Consider the following 20,495-nt stretch of genomic DNA (forward strand, 5'->3'; position numbering starts at 1 on the left):
GAAGAAATGGACAAATTCTTTAAAAGGTATAACCTTCTTAAACTGAACCAGGAAGAAATAGAAAATATGAACAGACCAATCAGAAGTAATGAAATTGAAACTGTGATTAAAAATCTTCCAACAAACAAAAGTCCAGGACCAGATGGCTTCACAGGTGAATTCTATCAAACATTTAGAGAAGAGCTAACACCCATCCTTTTCAAACTCTTCCAAAAAATTGCAGAGGAAGGAACACTCCCAAACTCATTCTATGAGGCCACCATCATCCTGATACCAAAACCAGACAAAGATACTACAAAAAAAGAAAATTATGGACCAATATCACTGATGAACATAGATGCCAAAATCCTCAACAAAATACTAGCAAACAGGATCCAACAACACATTAAAAGAATCATACACCATGATCAAGTGGGATTTATGACAGGGATGCAAGGATTCTTCAATACATGCAAATCAATCAATGTGATACACCATATTAACAAACTGAAGAAGAAAAACCATATGATCATCTCAATAGATGCAGAAAAAGCTTTTGACAAAATTCAACACCCACTTATGATAAAAACTCTCCAGAAAGTGGGCATAGAGGGAAACCACCTCAAAATAATAAAGGCCATATACGACAAACCCACAGCAAACATCATTCTCAATGGTGAAAAACTGAAAGCATTTCCTCTAAGATCAGGAACAAGAGAAGGATGTCCACTCTCACCACTATTATTCAACATAGTTTTGGAAGTCCTAGCCACGGCAATCAGAGAAGAAAAAGAAATAAAAGGAATACAAATTGGAAAAGAAGAAGTAAAAGTGTCACTGTTTGCAGATGACATGATACTGTACATAGAAAATCCTAAAAATGCCACCAGAAAACTACTAGAGCTAATCCATGAATTTGGTAAAGTTGCAGGATACAAAATTATGCACAGAAATCTCTTGCATTACTATACACTAATGATGAAAAATCTGAAAGAGAAATTAAGGAAATACTCCCATTTACCACTGCAACAAAAAGAATAAAATACCTAGGAATAAACCTACCTAGGGAGACAAAAGACCGGTATGCAGAAAACTATAAGACACTGATGAAAGAAATTAAAGATGATACAAACAGATGGAGAGATATACCATGTTCTTGGATTGGAAGAATCAATATTGTGAAAATGACTATACTACCCAAAGCAATCTACAGATTCAATGCAATCCCTGTCAAATTACCAATGGCAATTTTTACAGAACTAGAACAAAAAATCTTAAAATTTGTATGGAGACACAAAAGATCCCGGAGAGCCAAAGCAATCTTGAGAAATAAAAACGGAGCTGGAGGAATCAGACTCCCTGACTTCAGACTGTACTACAAAGCTACAGTAATCAAGACAATATGGTACTGGCACAAAAACAGAAATATAGATCAATGGAACAGGATAGAAAGCCCAGAGATAAACCCACGCACCTATGGTCAACTAATATATGACAAAGGAGGCAAGGATATACAATGGAGAAAAGACAGTCTCTTCAGTAAGTGGTGCTGGGAAAACTGGACAGTTACATGTAAAAGAATGAAATTAGAACACTCCCTAACACCATACACAAAAATAAACTCAAAATAGATTAGAGACCTAAATGTAAGACCAGACACTATAAAACTCTTAGAGGAAAACATAGGAAGAACACTCTTTGACATGAATCACAGCAAGATCTTTTTTGATCCACCTCCTAGAGTAATGGAAATAAAAACAAAAATAAACAAATGGGACCTAATGAAAGTTAAAAGCTTTTGTACAGCAAAGGAAACTGTAAACAAGACGAAAAGACAACCCTCAGAATGGGAGAAAATGTTTGCAAATGAATCAATGGACAAAGGATTAATCTCCAAAATATATAAACAGCTCATGCTGCTCAATATTAAAAAAACAAACAACCCAATCCAAAAATGGGCAGAAGACCTAAATAGACATTTCTCCAAACAAGACCTACACATGGCCAAGAAGCACATGAAAAGCTGCTCAACATCACTAATTATTAGAGAACTGCAAATCAAAACCACAATGAGGTATCACCTCACACCAGTTAGAATGGGCATCATCCGAAAATCTACAAACAACAAGTACTGGAGAGGGTGTGGAGAAAAGGGAACCCTCTTGCACTGTTGGTGGGAATGTAAATTGATACAGCCAGTATGGAGAACAGTATGGAGGTTCCTTAAAAAACTAAAAATAGAATTACCATATGATCCAGCAATCCCACTACTGGGCATATACCCAGAGAAAACCATAATTCAAAAAGATACATGCACCCCAATGTTCATTGCAGCACTATTTACAATAGCCAGGTCGTGGAAGCAACCTAAATGCCCACTGATAGACGAATGGATAAAGAAGATGTGGTACATATATACAATGGAATATTAGCCATAAAAAGGAACGAAATTGGGTCACTTGTAGAGATGTGGATGGATCTAGAGACTGTCATACAGAGTGAAGTAAATCAGAAAGAGAAAAACAAATATCGTATATTAATGCATATATGTGGAACATAGAAAAATGGTACAGATGACCCAGTCTGCAGGGCAGAAATTGAGACACAGATGTAGAGAACAAACGTATGGACACCAAGGGGGGAAATTGGCGGTGGGTGTGGGGTGGTGGTGTCATGAATTGGGCGACTGGGATTGACATGTATACACTAATATGTATAAAATGGATAACTAATAAGAACTTGCTGTATGAAAAATAAATAAAATAAAATTCAAAAAAATTTTTAAAAAATAGCCTAATGAAAAATAGTGGCTATAAATGACCCAATTTCATTCCTTTCTATGGCTGAGTAATATTCCATTGTATATATGTACCACATCTTCTTTATCCATTCATCTGTCAATGGGCATTAGTTTGCTTCCACATCCTGGCTATTGTGAATAGTGCTGCAATGAACATTGGGGTACATGTGTCTTTTTGAATTACGGTTTTCTCAGGGTATTGGGTCATTTGTAGAGATGTGGATGGACCTAGAGTCTGTTATACAGAGTGAAGTCAGAAAGAGAAAATCAAACGTTTATTGATGCAAAAACGGTAAATGGTACAGATGAACCTATTTGCAGGGCAGGAACAGAGACGCAGACATAGAGAACGGAAGAGTGGACACAGGAGGGGAAGGGGAGAGTGGGATGAATTGGGAGACTAGGATTAACATATATACACTGCCATGTGTACAATAGTTAATGGGAACCTGCTGTATAGCACAGGGAGCTCAGCTCTGTGCTCTGTGATGACGTAGATGGGTGGGAAGGAGGTGGGGGGAGGGAGGTCCAAGAGGAGGGGATATATGTATACATATAGCTGATTCACTTCTTTGTACAGCAGAAACTAACACAACATTGTAAAGCAATTGTACTCCAATTTTTTAAAAAGTGCCTATATTTTGTAAAAGCCAGAGCTAAAGTACTCATTTAGGCTCTTTAAAAAACCTAACAACACTCTGTATATTCAAACGATTAAGAAAAAAATGGGAATTGAAATATTATTACCAGATTTTCATGAGTAGGAATCAATATCAGAATTCTTATGTTACATCAAGCTAAGTTTGTTTATTCTATGCTTAGAAAAGAGGCATTAAAAATTTCAGGTATTCCTTTTACATGTGACAAATAAGGAAAATGTTGACTATTTTAAAACATTTTACATCAAGTGTTAAGACCCTAGATGTGTTATTAGTTTTGTTATTCTCAACTAGGCCACCAGTCTGTTCCAATATTCAGTTAATGATATCAGATGATTTCCGAAAAAGATTTATAAAAGGAATGTTTTACATCTTTAGTGTTTATATTATTAGCTCACATGCCAACAATCTTATCAATAACCCTCTCCGGCTCAGATTACGCAAAACAACCAGTTTTCTCACCTTTCAAATATATTATTTTTAAGAAACTTTACATTCAAGAATAGCTGTGAAAATAGTGAAATATTTAAAGCTATAAAACATATTTATTTTACAAATCTTTTCCAGAATGACCTAATAACATCCACTGAACACTGGTGGAGATTGACTGTGTAGTTGAGAGTAAAAAAATTAATAACACATCTGAGGTTCTTATACTTGATGTAAACTATGTTACAATATTCAACATTTTATTTATTTGTAACATATGAAAGGAGTCTCTAAAATTTTTAATGAAATTTTTCTAAGCATGGACTAAATAAATTTAGTTTTATGTGATCTAAGAATTGTGATATTGATTCCTACTCCTGAAAATATAGCAATAATGTTTCAACTCCTATGTTCATTTGTTCTAACATATTAAAACATTGTCTAAAGCTGTAGTAGTTGCAAAAAAGATCATACTGCTGTGGAAAGAGATCAAGAGAAACAACAAATAACAGAGAGAAAGGAATTATCCCACAATTTAATATCTGGCAAATGTTATGAACCAGTAGAAAATGATCAATTTATTTAGCATTTTTACATTTATTTATAATTTGTATTTATATTATAATTTGTTGATTAGGAAACAGAGTCAGAAATGTTAACTTGCCTAAGGACATACAACTATTAAAAGGCAGAGATGAGAATCACGCATAGTCCATCTAAATCCAAAATCATGCACTCATCTACGACTACAGTTTGTCTCGCTATGAACTTGAAGCCAATCCCCAACTGCAGTACAGACACACACAGACATAGGTGATGGGTTTGAAGGATGTGGCAGAAAGCTAGGTGAAGTTTAGGAAAGTCAAATGTAAGTGAGATAACAAGATCACTAAAAGAAAATAAATCATAATAAGTGAGGAATAAATGTGGCATATCGAATTACATTTGCTAACAGACTTTATATATGGTACAACACATTACTGGAAACACCAAGCCTGACACTCTAGGGGCATCTATGCATCCTACATAGGCAAGAGCTATTAGGTGAAATGTGAGGTTTTCTTTCACCAAGGACCCAAGCAACTCATTGAGGGACCCTTTCCTCCATAAAATATCTAGACCCAAGAAGAGTAAGCTGTTTCCCGCTGGCTGGAACAACATGAGCCCCAGAGAAGACAGAACGGAGCTCAGGGAGGAGGTAGTAAAGACAGCAAAGACCTGCAGAGTAAGAGACTGCAGTGTCCTCCAGATTCCCCTTTCTCATCCATAGCTGTAGTTGGGCACATCAGCTAAGCCACATTTCCCAGCTGCTCTCGAAGTTGGGTGTGACCCTGTAACTAATTTCTAGTCAATAAATGTGAATAAAAGCACGTGCCACTTCCAGGTTTATACTTTTAGGAAGCAGGTGTACCTAATTCATACTCTTTCTCTCCTTCCACTGCATGGATGCCAATGAGAAGGAGGCCCTAGGAATTGGTACAGCTTCAAGATGGAAGGAACCTGGGTTCCTGAATCACTGTGTGGAGGAGAGATACCCACCGACCAAGACCTTAGCCTACTGCACAAGGGAGAAATAAACTTCCATTGTGTTTGAGCCCTTAAACAATTTGGGGTCTATTTACCAACACAGGCAAGCCTACCCTGACTAATAAAGTTTGTCTGTGCATCAGAGATATCAGCCTCATTCTTCTACATTTAAGGAAAGAGTAAAGGTCGGCAGTGTGAAATAGTGGGCACAGAGTAGACCAGAGAAGGCGGCATAAAAATGGTGAACAGAATGGCAGCTGATGTTGGCAAGAGAGACATGATGAGCAGCAGCTGGAAGAGAGGACAGAGGAACCAGAGAATGCTTAGAGAGGCGCTGCTCTTAGGCACTGGCTATAAGAAAGGGACAGGGTTGAGGGCTACCGATCCTGTACAGTTAGGAACAAACTTTAAAGCAATTACCTAGTTTCTACTGTAGGTGCCTTCAGAATATTCAGGTTGTATATATGTGGATAGGAGTATGCTATACACAGACACATGCAAATATGTAGTCAGAATGAATAGCCTCCAAAACATGAAAATACTACATTTGAAGGATTATGGATAAGTGTTCTTTCTTTCTTTCCTTCTGAATTATCTAAACTGTTTAAAAGAAACATACCATCCATTTATAAAGAAAAATTTTTTTCTTGATTTGAAGGAGAAAAATTCCTCCTTTTAATTATATAGGTCCATGAAAATATTTAATTTCTATACATAAATATATAAATACGTAATAGAGATGAGATTCGAAGTTTGTCCAATTCCTATTGTGGAATCTTTCAAGAAATGAATATTTATATACCACATAAAATATGACTACATGTTCACTGGTTCCCCTGTTAAATAATCAGCTCCTTTGAAGGCAGACACTGTATTGTACTCATGATTATCACTGGCACTTGGCACACAGGAGGCACTCAGGAATGTTAAGTGAATGAATTTATGAATGCTTGAAGACTCCAGTAGTTTTTAATATGTAAATTCAATGGTAATTGATAAATTATCTCAGCCTTGGAATCCCCGTTCCCTGTTATTTCAGTTTTGCTAAGTGTATGATATAAAGTCATTGACCGATCACACTTAAGACACCTAAACAGTGTTCTTTTTTTTCTTTTCTTTTACTTTACATGTCACAGCTCCATTCAACCCAAATAAAGGTGCAGATAGCATTGTCAAGTTTGACACTTTTGGAGATGGAATGGGACGTTACAACGTGTTCAACTTCCAGTACGTGGGCGACAAGTATTCCTACTTGAAGGTTGGTCATTGGGCAGAAACCTTATCAGTAGATGTCGACTCTATCCACTGGTCCCAGAACTCAATCCCCACTTCCCAGTGCAGTGACCCCTGTGCACCCAATGAAATGAAGAATATGCAACCAGGGGATGTCTGCTGCTGGATCTGCATCCCCTGCGAGCCCTACGAATACCTGGCTGATGAGTTTACCTGTATGGATTGCGGCCTTGGGCAGTGGCCCACTGCAGACCTATCTGGCTGCTTTGACCTTCCTGAGGACTACATCAAGTGGCAAGATGCCTGGGCCGTTGGTCCGGTCACCATTGCCTGCCTGGGTTTTATGTGTACATGCATGGTTGTGACTGTCTTTATCAAGCACAACAACACACCCTTGGTCAAAGCATCAGGCCGGGAGCTCTGCTACATCTTGTTGTTTGGGGTTGGCCTGTCCTACTGCATGACATTCTTCTTCATTTCCAAGCCGTCACCAGTCATCTGTGCATTGCGCCGACTAGGGCTGGGGACCTCCTTCGCTGTCTGTTACTCAGCCCTGCTGACCAAGACAAACTGCATTGCCCGTGTCTTCGATGGGGTAAAGAATGGCGTTCAGAGGCCAAAATTCATCAGCCCAAGTTCTCAGGTTTTCATCTGCCTGGGTCTGATACTGGTGCAAATTGTGGTAGTGTCTGTGTGGCTCATCCTGGAGGTTCCAGGCACCAGGCGGTACACCCTTCCAGAGAAGCGGGAAACAGTCATCTTAAAATGCAATGTCAAAGATTCCAGCATGTTGATCTCACTTACCTACGATGTGGTCCTGGTCATCTTATGCACTGTGTATGCCTTCAAAACGCGGAAGTGCCCAGAAAATTTCAACGAAGCCAAGTTCATTGGTTTTACCATGTATACCACATGCATCATCTGGTTGGCCTTCCTCCCTATATTTTATGTGACTTCAAGTGACTACAGAGTAAGTCTCGGAATGGTTTCTCCTTTTCCTTCTTCTTGTATCCTGCCACTGTTCTGTTATGTATAATTTAAAAGAGACTCCTTTTATTTCATCTCAGCAGTTAGGTAGCTAAATTATAAATGCCATGATGAACTGCCATATTGTATATGGAAATTAATTCAATATGCTTTAAAACATTTAATTAGTGCTTGCTATGTGGAAAGCGTTGTGCTAGGCACAGAGAGGAAGATAAATGTAAATGGCATGGTCATTCAAGCAATTTATAATCTAGTGGGAGAAAAGTATAATACACACACACACACACACACACACACACATGCACACACCCCTTAAAACTTTTAATTTAATTTAGAAAGTGAATGACAAGAGAATAAGACTTTAAATTAGACACGAAAGGACCTGGCTACCACAGATCAACCTGTAAATTAAAGCAGAGTTGCAACATTAAGCCAGGATCAGTTTAAAGATCTAAAAACTTTCACTCGAGCTTCAAATAAGCATCATTATTTCTCTAAAACAAGTTAAAATACGATATTTGTTATACTTTTTCTACAACCTTACTTCCTGTAGACGTATATGTATGTAACCCCTAAATCAGTTAAAACTTTTACTGTCTATATCCCGGTAACCTAATTAAGTCATTATTCATATAGTCTCCAGTAATATTCAGTTCAGATTTCTGGGCTTCAATATAATGACCATCTCTCCTGAAAGAAACAGTACATGATTCCATCAAAATTTCTCAAATTGTTGAAACCATCAATCAGTTGCTCTCACATTTATAATTCTGATTTTCATATCTTCCAATGAGTGAGTATAAGAATTTTTTCCTCTTAGGCAATTGGTTTTTATTCTCTATATTTCTTAATTCGTCATTAAGTTTTCCAGAGGCCTTATGGTTTCCTTGTTACAACATGATTTCACAAAATAAAGTGCCTCTGTAGGTTGGAATAGTCCTCAAATGTTTCTGTTTATCAGCAATTCCTACGTTACCAAGCTCTTGAATACTGCAGCTCAAAAATAAGACAAAGCTACTTAAAGCAAGAGATCAAGAGACTGGCAAAGCTTGATGTGTCCAGTCTAGTAAATTATCCACGACGTTGCGACTGAAACCTATGGACCACATTAAAGGAGCAGCAAGAAAAATAAAGAATATACATTCAATGTTGGGATAATGGTCAGGCTTTCTATAAGACTACCTATAAAAATTTTTGAAAATCTGTCAAAAGAGAAGACATCAGAACTAAATCAGCAAAATCAAAGGTCAGATTATATGCACACAGGAGTTTGTACCTTTCTAGTGTGGGGATTAAATGGAGAACTACAGTTAATGCATTTTAATGCCCCCAATTCTATCTTTTGTCTTTCTATACACATCCTCCTCCTATAGATCTGTAAGGATTTTCTTTTCAGTTCTTAGGAAGCCATCCTTAGTAGACAGGACTTGGGGTATTGGAACTGCAAAATAGTTACAATGTTATTTGTTCTATCCTCGACATATGATTTGAAACTATTCATTCTCAAAAAAGCTAATGAAAAAATAAAACAAAAATACTACTGAGAATAAAATTTAATTTTATTGACTGAACTAGCATTTATTCCTAAAACATAAAAAAATGACTTTTTCCTTTAACATGATAGCAATATCATGATTAAATGAAATTAGCTGAAGATACCAGAAGTTTTACCACATGGTAGAAGTTACAAGGAAAATGGGGCAGTGGTTGTAGAGGTGAGTGTTTTAAGGCCTATGCTAATTAAGGCAATGAATCCCACAGAGATCACCTGATGTCTCACTTATCCTTGCAAATAATCCCAATCCTAAATTTACAAAAGAAATGAGACAGTAGACCAGAGCCTCCAACACAGAGGTTTTCATATTCAACCACACATTGAATCAACTGGGTAGCTTTGAAAAAAAAATATTGACACCTGGGGCACAGCCCCAGATATTCTGATTTAATTGGCCTGATCTGGGGCTTAGACATCAGGATTTTTCAAAGCTCCCCAAGTGACTCTCATTTGCAGGCAGGATTGAAAATCGCTGCTCTAATGAATCACATGCTCTTCTTGCCCCACAGATATCTCTAGTTTGGCCTGCACTGTTTTGAAATTCTTTGAAATGTTTGCCAAAGTAAGAAAATTGAGAAATTATACGTAACTATCTAGACTCTTGGCTTCTCTTAACAAAATAAAACATGTGGACCCACAATTAGCTGGTTGAGTAGTGCTTATGCCTCTAGACAGAGCACTCTCACTCCTGTTGCCCACAACTCCCACCAGCCCCTGAATTCTTACACCTGGCTACCTTCATGTATGAATCTGCATAGCCCTATAAGTATCTGAACTCAGGACCCTTGTTTTAGACTGCGATTTAAACTTTCCTGGAGGGAAACCATGTGGCTCGGATAGAATCAGCAGCATTAGAAAAGTACCCAAAAATAATCTAAGTACCAGCATCAGGAATTTGGGCATCGGTCAACAAGGTTTATGACTCAGTACTTTGCCACCCACTGGGAGTTATAAAAAAATATAAAGCACTATTCCAGTCTTCAAAAAGCTTACATCTCAGTTGGGAAAAAAATAACAAGCATGAACGAATTCAAGATTAACACAGAATAGTTTATAATTAAATTGCTGAAATAAACTCTTAAATGCCTATTTGTTTCAAAAAAGAGTTGGATCAGTAAGAGCTTGGTCTTTCCAGGAATCTCCTTAAAGAGGTGGGATTTCATACTGTACCTTGGTAGGAAAGTGGAAGTAAGGTAGTTAAAGTATATAGGGCCTACAGGGAATATTCTTGAGGCAAAATAGAAATGAACCAAGAAGAATGCAATAATGTCGGTCGTGCTCAAATGGAAGATAGGGGGAGTCTAGTGAGAAATTAATGGGAACTGTGGCAGCTTGGTCAGATTATACCAGGTAGAGGAATTCATTTAAATAATGTTTAAGGGCTTTGAGGTCTTGTGATTTTTAAATTTTTCTTGTTTTCTTTTGGTTGGTTGTTCGCTTGGGCAAAAAGTGACATGATTAAGGTAAGAGGGAAAGAAAGGGAATTAAGTCTTCCTGACCAAATTCCAAGACCTTATTCTACTAAGTGCTTTGCATACATGAGCTCACATATTCTCATTAGCACCCTGGAAAGCGAATTTCATTATCCATTAGAAAGATGAGTAAACAGACTCAGAAGGCAATTAACTTCCCAGGTGGCACAGTTAAAAAATAGTAGGACTAGTTTTTTGGATCCAAATCCATGCCTTTCCTACTATATCACACACTTATCTATCCTTAATATGAAGAATGGACTTGTAGGAGTAAAGCCTAGAACAAGCAAGACTAGTCAACGCTGTAAGAGACATCAAGACAGAGCAAGCAAAAACTTGGGCAAGAATCCAAAATTTCAAAGGATCTTTGAGAAATATCCAGGCTGCCTCCTTCTGTATCACAACAAAACCATCCCAGAGAGCATAAGAATCAAACACCGAGTCATCAGGGATCCAATACATAGTTCAAATGGTGTAAAGAAAAACTAGGTCACGTTTGGGTGGAAAGTTTACCATAAAAAGTTTAAATGGTAATTACTGAGTATTTTGTTCATTCATGTCTTCCAAAAGTATCTGAGCATTTATTATGGGCCTTGGGGTACAGCTATCAACATAGACAAGCCCCTCCTCTTTTATAACTGACAATCTGGTGGGGAATGAGAGGAGGATAGAGATGGTGAGTAAATAATTAACAAGTGAAAATTCAGGATAACTCATGCAGTGGTGAGTACTATGATGGAAGGGGGCGGGGTTATGCTACTGCAGTGCTTCCCAAACTTTAAGGCGCATCCACCTGGGAATCTTGCTAAAGATTCTGATTCAGTAAGAAGGGATGAGGCCCAAGGTTCCGGATTTCTAGCAAGCTCCCAGATGATGGAGATGCTGCTAGGCAAAGGACCATACTCTAGGTATCAAGATGCTGGATTCTTACTGGGGTTGGTGCAGGCAAAGCATTTTGCCTAGGCAGACTTGGAGGTGACTTTAGAATTTTTACAAGGTTTAAGTACTTGCAAAGAAATTTCAATTTTCCCATGTTGACTATTTTGAAGATTAAAAGAAATGTATCACATCTCATTCTTTCAAAAACTGTTTGCCACCCCTACTAGTGCCTATTTCATAATACCCTACTGAAAGATGGGAAGGAGCCAACCAGGGGAATTCTACCCGCTAGACAGAAGAAACAGCAAGCGCAAACACCCCTAGGCAAAAATGCCTTAGAAAAGAAAGGTGTATCTGGCTACAGTTTAACGAGTAGATGGAAGAGTGAGTTAATATGAGAGGTAGGCGGTTGGGAGGGTGGGCAGCTAGACCACATAGGACTTTATAGGCCATAGCAAAAAGTTTAGATTTTGTTTTCTATGGAAAAAGAAACCACTGAAATACTTTTTAAGTGGAGCAGTTTAATGATCTCATATTTTGTGATCTCACATTTTTAGGGAAAAAAAAAAATCAAGCTGCTAAAGACAACGTATGACAGAAAGGAAAAAGCAGGGGTGGGGAGAGCAGTTAGGTGACTGCGATAGGTCAGAGACGATGGTGGCCAGAGCCAAGGGTAGGATGTCAGTGACAGAGACAGACCCTGTGAAGGACCGAGAAGGGTTTTTAATCCATCCTGCAATCTAACAGGTTAGCCTGCCACAGTTTCGGGGATGCTGACAGAAGACATGAGACTCCTAACTCAGAGACAAAGGACATTTATTACTCGCAGCCACCACTGTAGCCAGAACATCAGCATTTGTGTAGGTTCCGCGAGTCCCAATTTCCACTAGGCAGTGCAGAGTGGGCCCGGTAACACCTGCATGAGCAGTCATCATGATAAGATCAGTGTTGCTGATTTTTCTTTTTGCCTTCACTTTGAATACATCACAGCCCAGCACTGTTACCGACCTTATCCTTATTTAAAAGGTTGGTATTGTGTTCATCGTAGGCTTTTAGCATGAATTTTTATTTTTTAAAAATACTGCAATAAAATATTATTTGTCTTGATTACTGAGTTTTGGGTGCCTCCTTAAAGGTGTATCTCAGGCAAGTTCCTCATTTGCCTCATTCTGTTCCCAGCCCTGCCTTCTCCCTAACAAGTCTGGGTAGGATGGTGACTTGGTTGTCTGTAACCAACAGAGCATAAAAATTTGAGTTCTTCCCTCCCCAGAGTTTCCCAGCATACTGGGTCTGGTGCGTATGGATGGCAGCCATTCTTGGGGATGGGGAGACATTGTTCCTATCCTTCCTTCCTTCTTAAGGCAGCTACAATCAGGATGGAGAGAGTAAGCGAGGAATCAGGCAGCATGGATATCTCCATGCCATTAAGGAAGGCACATTTGCTCTGTGTTTCCAGCATGCGGCAGCTACGCGTGGCTCAACCGAACGAAGGTCCAATGTTTCTGAGCACCCAAAACCCTGAACTGAATGGCAACATCATCGTTACTGTCACTGTTCATTTCAACTTTGGGGACCCCTTGACTCAAGAGGCCAGAGCCAGATATCGGTAGCTATCTGCCTGGGCCACGTGGTTGGTGTATTTCAGCTCACTCGCCACTGACTTGCACAGACAGCAGCGACTTTTTTCAAGGAGTTCATCTTAATCCAGGGCATTTGCTGTCTCATCGTGATAACATCTCTTAGCGTCTTGCCTGGTTTTAGCATAAGGGCTAATAAGCAAGCTTTCCAGGGCTGCAGCTGACTGCAAGAATTCGTCCAGATTTCCTTGCGTCAGCCTCTCATTCTTTGGTGCAGCACTTTTGTCAGCATTTTAAACCCAATCCAGGTCAGGAAGAGCCCATACACCGGTCAGTGCCTCATCTATGGCTTCCCAGAGCATTATCCTGTTTCTGGGCAATCTGACAGAGAGGACCAAAGCTCCTTTTCTGCAGCCAGGTTCCACTGTAAAAAACTGAGACTTTCGTCATCTCAGAATGGATCTAAGTTTGCCGTGAGAGACTATAGCAAGGGATGAGCCCTAAGAGGGCCAAGCTGTTGCCATTCTTCCTTCACAAGCACTAGTCGCCCTCTTCCCTCATTTCCCAAGGGAGCCAGCCAAAGTTCAAATGACTCACTTGGTCTCTGCTTCTCTGAAGGCTTCTCTTTTCAGGGTCAGTGTAGGTGCTTGTCCCTGCAACTTTTATGTGAAGAAAGAGTAGAACTTTCTGCCCACCAAGGACCTGAATCAGAATAGGGAGGAAATCCACGCCACCCCCAGAGCTGAGTCAGCAACAAGTTCAGTACAGGTTCAGCAGCTCTATCTGAATCTACTTCCTGTTACTCAGCCTGCGACCCACTCCCCGAATCCTCTTCATTAATGGCAATAAAGTGAAGCACTATTTATTGCCTGGGTGGCCGTACAGTTTGGTCAGCCTGTTTGCTGCGGATCCCCATGGACTTCTCTCAAGGCCTGTTCATCAGCCCTCAAGGCCCTCATTCTTCCTCTCTGAGAAAGCCTTTCCGATCTCACCGTCACAACTGTCAAAGACCGAAGAGTCTGAGATTTTACTTGACTGATTCTAACTTAACATGTTAGCCTGCCACAGTTTTGTTGACGCTGACAAAAAGGACTTTATGACTCAAAGCAACAGCAGTAGCCAGAGTTCTGCACTGGCTCTGGCTCCCTGAGTCCCCCTTCCCACAGGCTATGCAAAGGGCACCGTGACCACGGCACAGTCAGTGGTGGCATTACAGGGAGGAACAGTGAGATTAGGGAACCTGAATCTTTTCTAATGAGTGATATGCTGGTCCTTTGTTCCACAGGCACTACTTCTATCTTCTAGGGCTCTTTGCTATAAAAATACCATTGAAAAGAACGTCCAGAACAAAGGCAGTCAGAGCCACTGCTTGAAAGACATACAGAAGCCCAAGAGACTATAAAGGATTATCTTCCAAAAGAACCAACAGAACTTGATATTGGATTGGATGTGTGGGTGTAAGGGAAATGGCAAAATGAAGGACGACTCTCAGGTTTTTGGCTTGCACAAGTGGGTGGCATTTGGTGTCATTTAAATGGAGATACTTGATACTCGGAGGAAAGGATCAAGTTCTGCTTACATATTCATTCTGATTTGCCTACTACACATCCACAACAATATGCCAAGATGGTAGTTGAATGTATAGGTCTGGAAGCCCAGAAGATAAGTTGGAACTAGTACTACATATATGAATATCATCCACATAGGAGGTACTTAAGCCACGGAACTCAATGAGATGCTAAAGAGAAGAGTGTCCAAGACTGAGTTCTGAAACACTCCAGCACTTAGAATTCAGGTAGAAGAGAAAAAGTCAGCAAAGGTAACTCAGACAAGGAACTGTCCAGTGAGGGAAGGATGTATCCAGGAAGTGATTAACCATGTCAAGTGTTTCTAGGAGCTTGAGGAAGATGAAAACAAAGCAGCATGCACTGGGAGTGTTCAAAGACACAGGACAAATAATTAAAGATAAATACAGACTCTTTATAGTGTGAGTTATAGAGGGAACTGGGCAACTGAAACTATGAGGCTGATACTTGGGCTTTGAAAAAAATTAAAAGGTATCAAATTTAAAACAGGTGTACTGAAAAATATGCAGCATAAACTATGACCAAAACACACCTTTAGTTATGCCTCCCAGTGTCCCTTTAGTAGTTAGTGAGATTAGTCACCCCTCCACCCCTGGATGGAAATTCCAGTGGATACATCCAAACACTGACCGTTCACCTTACGTGAGACACCATCCTAGTGCTGGGGATACATCAATGAATGAAAACTCTCATGACCTTGGTAGGCCCGTGAATTTGTGTGCCCTTAGGTGACATAAGGTCCTACAATCATTTTCAATGGAAAAAAGTCTCTAGTAGGAAATTCAAATGCCTTGTCCTATGTAGTTATCAAATCATATCATGACTTAACATTCAGTATCATTTTCTCCTGAGGTCTGGCCTGCCTTGGAGCTGTTTCCCCTTTCTCCCAGCTCACACTCCCCAGTCCACCAGTTGCTATTTCCCTCTCAGGCCCGGTTAGAGAGTAATAAGGAAGAAGTAGGATGGTTCTTACATAACAGGATGACTTTATGATCTCTAAGTCCGCAGTGGCTAAAGACACACCCTTGGCATAACCTGGAAGATGATTAAAGGGTGTTTTCACCTGATCATCAGAAAGGTCCTGCTGGCCTTTTTCTCCCACAAGTCCTTGAGTGAGTTGGCTGGCAATTCGCTACTCTGAGTTGTCAGAGTCAGGCCCAGGACATCGAGCTACGCCCCTCTAGCCTCCTTCTGAGAAGGACTCCAGGCCCCTCCACATGGGCCCTAGACGACCCACAATGGCTCATCTTGTCTGGCATACCACTCACATAGCGTTTGTTTTGATAAATTTTTAGAGTAAAGGACTATCTCAATACATCAGCAAGTCTCCTTGCTCTGCTACAAAAGTGACTAGCCATTTGTCACCTTCTAGATTTTCCAGACAGGAATCAGGCTCCCAGGCAGGGCATCCTCCCAACCACAGAAAAACCTCAGACCTTCTGTGAAGGGCCACAGTGATGCCCTCCCCTGTAAGCTTTAAGCGAAGAGATGGACACAATCCCCCTAAAGGGTGGAGGGCGTGGAATTCACAGCACAGCTTTGGGCAAGATCTCCTCACAGAAGCCTCCCTTCTCCTCGCCCTGTAATGTCTTAAAGTATGTGAGGAGTTTCAAAGTTATAGAAGGTTTTCTTGAAAATGTGCACATTTGAACTTGTCTCACCCTCACTGGGATATCTGATAGCTTTCACATTGGCACCACGGTCAAAACCGAGGCAGGAACAGCACAGTTCTAATATCATATTATACATATAGGTAAAAAAAAAAATTACATCAGTAATGGACTTGCTATAAATAACATAGTTATGATTTATCAAGGCTTTTCCATCATGGAATTAGATAGTAGACTTTTCTGAGAAGCTGACAAAAGAGAGAAGAGCCTGAAACTGGGGACCAAGTTGGAGAGCCCTGGAGTGGTTAGGGGAGCAAGAGCTTTAAGATAATGAGGAGAGGGCTTCCCTGGGGGCACAGTGGTTAAGAATCCGCCTGCCAATGCAGGGGACACGGGTTCGAGCCCTGGTCCGGGAAGATCCCACATGCCGCGGAGCAACTAAGCCCGTGAGCCACAACTACTGAGCCTGCACTCTACAGCCCGCGAGCCACAACTACTGAAGCCCGTGCGCCTAGAGCCCGTGCTCCACAACAAGAGAAGCCACCGCAATGAGAAGCCCGTGCGCGGCAACGAAGAGTAGCCCCCGCTCGGCGCAACTAGAGAAAGCCTGCACGCAGCAACGAAGACCCAACGCAGCCAAAAATAAAATCAAATTAAAAAAAAAAAAAGATAGTGAGGAGAGATTTACTTTCAGCAATTAAAGTAAAACCAGAGTCTGAAGAATTATTATACAAGCGTAACCTGATTTTTTAAAAATCAAAAGCAGAAAGAAGTCTTCTGGGCTTCCCTGGTGGCGCAGTGGTTGAGAATCTGCCTGCCAATGCAGGGGACACGGGTTCGAGCCCTGGTCTGGGAAGATCCCACATGCCACGGAGCAACTGGGCCCGTGAGCCACAATTACTGAGCCTGCGCGTCTGGAGCCTGTGCTCCGCAACAAGAGAGGCCACGATGGTGAGAGGCCCGCGCACCGCGATGAAGAGTGGTCCCCACTTGCCGCAACTAGAGAAAGCCCTCGCACAGAAACGAAGACTCAACACAGTCATAAATAAATAAATAAAAGAACGTGAATTTCTTTAAAAAAAAAAAAAAAAAAGAAAGAAGTCTTCTAAAGTTATGTGGCTCTTCCAGTTAACTGTTCAGTCTTCAGCTTCCTTTGATTACAGACGAAGGTCAGACACTTTAGGGCATGAGAAATTATTGCTATCTGGTAATAGTATCGGCTGGGGAAAAAGGAAAAAGAACTCTAAAATGACTCCAGGATTTACCATAGTTACTCTGAGTAGAAACTGATAGAAGAAATAATTAATTTCCATTTTTCATACTGAAAGTGATTAAATATGTAGAATCTAATTTGGGATTTTCCAGAAAATCTATGGGAGCTGAAGCCAGGATAAATGAGGAGAGCGGAGAAGATGAAGAGTGTGGGCAAGGGAATGAAAAGAAGAGATGATAAAACCTAGATCTGAGGTTTGCTTTCAGGGGAAGCAAAGAGGGAGCAAGGGACAATTCTCTGTCAAGGATGGGTGCATAGAAGCCTGGAGAACAGAAAGATGGAACAGTGAGCACCTGATGTAACAAAATTCCAGAGAGATGCTAATGAAATAATTAGAAGAATAGGTACCCCAGAAGAAAGTTGATAATGTCCCCCAGTGTTGAGTAGGGAAACCAAGAGCTGACAGAGCTCCCAGCAAGGAAGAGAAATGGAAATATGAAACAGGACCAGATTTGTTCATAATATAGTAAACCTTAAACAAGCCAAGTTGATTGACTCAAATTATCAGTTATCTGGTCACTTCATCATTGAATACTGATATTTGACTCTTTAAGATTCTGACTTCAGTGGCTCTGCAGAAATATCTTTATACAAAGTAAAGAAGAAAACAAAACAAGAAAATCCGTGTGAAGTCTTGGCAAGCCTTCAGGACACCAAACACGAAGAGTGTTTGCTTACAAATCCTAAGCAATGTTTCCATGTGCATCCCAAACTCAGAAGATCCAATATAATTGCTGTATTGGTTTGGCTAGAATAAGAACAGAACTGTGGATGATTTGGGTTTTTTCAGTTTGCTCTTTTTTCAGTGCTCTCTTGAGTTGGCCACTGTATTGAATTTATAGTCAAGACACTTAACAAGGCAATCTTTTCTTACAGGTGCAGACAACGACCATGTGCATCTCGGTTAGCCTGAGCGGATTCGTGGTCCTGGGCTGTTTGTTTGCACCCAAGGTGCACATCATCCTGTTTCAACCCCAGAAGAACGTGGTCACACACAGACTGCACCTGAACAGGTTCAGTGTCAGTGGAACTGGCACCACGTATTCTCAGTGTAAGTATGGAACTTGACACTGACCCCTTCACTGTAGTAGGGAGCAGGCTAGAAGGAGAAGCAACAGACATAGACAGCAACAGACAACACATGTCCATCCCCATAATCAATCTCAATTCAATTTAGTAAGTGCTGGTTTGATCGCTGTGTGCCAGGTACTGTGCTGGGTGCTAAGGATACAGTGATAAGCAGAAGAGGTCAAGTTTCAGTTTTGGCAGGATGCGGTCTAGCAGGGATGACAGACATTAAATCCATAACCACAAATGGGATTTTTGACCAAGTTGTAGAGTCAGAGAACCAAGTTTCTAGTCCTGACTTTGCAACTAGGTCAACAGGTAACCTTGAGCACATCACTTTACTGTTTCCTTCCTTAGTTGGCCTAGAGGGTTGGACTAGATTGGTACTCTGTAAAGTATGTTCTGTGTCACATAGATACTGAAGGTGCTTCATAAAAATTAAAAGAGGAAGATAAATAAGGTGGAAAATGTTACATCCTAAACACCCACTTGGAAGTTCAAAGCACCTCCTTTGACATGAGCACGATAAAGGTTTTTAAGAATCTCTACAGCAGGGAAACCTGTTTCACTTTGTTATTTACGGTTTCTTAAAAGTAATTGATCACAGTAAAATCAACCGCATATCCCATGGAATACACTTTGGAAAATGCTAGAATAGATCTTCCTCCTATTTCAAAGACAAAGACACAATGTTTTTTCAGCTGAGAAGGCAGTGCTAACTGAAAGATACCAGGGTAACTCCCAGCCAGAATTCTCTCACCTCCTGGCCTGCAAATATCTGAAACAGTATCCTTGGAGAATCATTGAATTCTTTAGAGGCATCTAAAGCACAAACGTAGCAAAAGGGGACAATCTTTTAAGCCATTTTCAGCTAATCTATGGTATGAAGTAGGAGAAATTCACTGACAGAAGGATGAGGGGGAAGGGGGGGAGAGGAAGGGGAAGGGGGTGGGGGGAAGGAGGATTGGAAGTGACAGAGACAAATGACTACTTCACAATTTTGCCCCGAGCCGATTAGAAAGGAAACTTCGAAATAGCTCAGCATCACAAAGTGAGCAATCGCATTAGTGCCCCAGTTTCTCCAACAAAGTGCACAATTTATAGGGCTGCCCTTTTCCTAGCAAACAAAGGGAAGACTGATGGCTGACAGCACATGTTCAGTGATGCGCTGTGTGTATACCACTCCTCGGTCTCAGCTTCTATAGAGGTGGAGACCTTACTGCATTTTCAGCTAAATTTCCAGGTGTCACGAGGGCTGAGTCCCAGGACCTGGTAAAACTTGTGAAATAATTTTCCTTGAACCTTAAAGAAACCTGCTTATTTCTTGAGCAAACAAATCTCTTTTCTAGCAGCTGAACTATAAAAGCTAGCTAGTCCAGACCAGAAAGAACTGGCATATAACTAATAATAATAACTAATAAAAACAACAATAATACAGCTCAGAGGAACTATCATTTATTGTTGCCTTTGTGCTAGGCATTGTGCTAAATACTTCATACATGTGTGCACATGTGATATAGCTTATTTAACGCTCACAGCTCTTGGAGATCTACCCAAGGTCACACGTATTGAAAGTGGCAGAACCAGAACTTAAGAGCCAGTTTCTCTGATTTCAAAGCCAGGGCACCAAACCACCTTATTGTGCTACTTCATCTAGAAAACAAGCCGGGAAATTTCCCATGAACTACGTACTTGGTAAACTTTCCAGGGAGAACAAAAGGAAAATTACCCTAGGCTATGCAGCATGATTTACCTCTGGGCAGAAAGAGTCTTGTTGATAGCTTAGGGCTCTTGGCTGTTATTAAAACAATTTAGCAGAGTCCCTAAGTCTTCCCCAGACATTTTTCAGATCTCATACATC

At 40.5% G+C, this 20,495-nt stretch overlaps 2 protein-coding genes across 4 annotated transcripts in view; one reads left to right on the top strand and one right to left on the bottom strand.

Moving 5' to 3' along the window:
• Positions 1-20,495, top strand: part of GRM3 (glutamate metabotropic receptor 3) — a 104,540-nt gene that overhangs the window by 71,785 nt on the left and 12,260 nt on the right. For 2 of the 3 annotated variants that reach the window (XM_068550471.1, XM_068550470.1), the window contains exons 3-4: positions 6,531-7,597; positions 18,443-18,617. In XM_068550471.1, the coding sequence (XP_068406572.1) occupies positions 6,531-7,597; positions 18,443-18,617 (1,242 nt within the window). The remainder of the gene's footprint in view (positions 1-6,530; positions 7,598-18,442; positions 18,618-20,495) is intronic. The other variant, XM_068550472.1, reaches the window with a different exon arrangement.
• Positions 1-20,495, bottom strand: part of ELAPOR2 (endosome-lysosome associated apoptosis and autophagy regulator family member 2) — a 290,466-nt gene that overhangs the window by 62,081 nt on the left and 207,890 nt on the right. The window lies entirely within an intron of this gene.

This window comes from Eschrichtius robustus, chromosome 8, assembly GCF_028021215.1.
Source record: "Eschrichtius robustus isolate mEscRob2 chromosome 8, mEscRob2.pri, whole genome shotgun sequence".
In the NCBI taxonomy this organism is placed as follows: Eukaryota; Metazoa; Chordata; class Mammalia; order Artiodactyla; family Eschrichtiidae; genus Eschrichtius; species Eschrichtius robustus.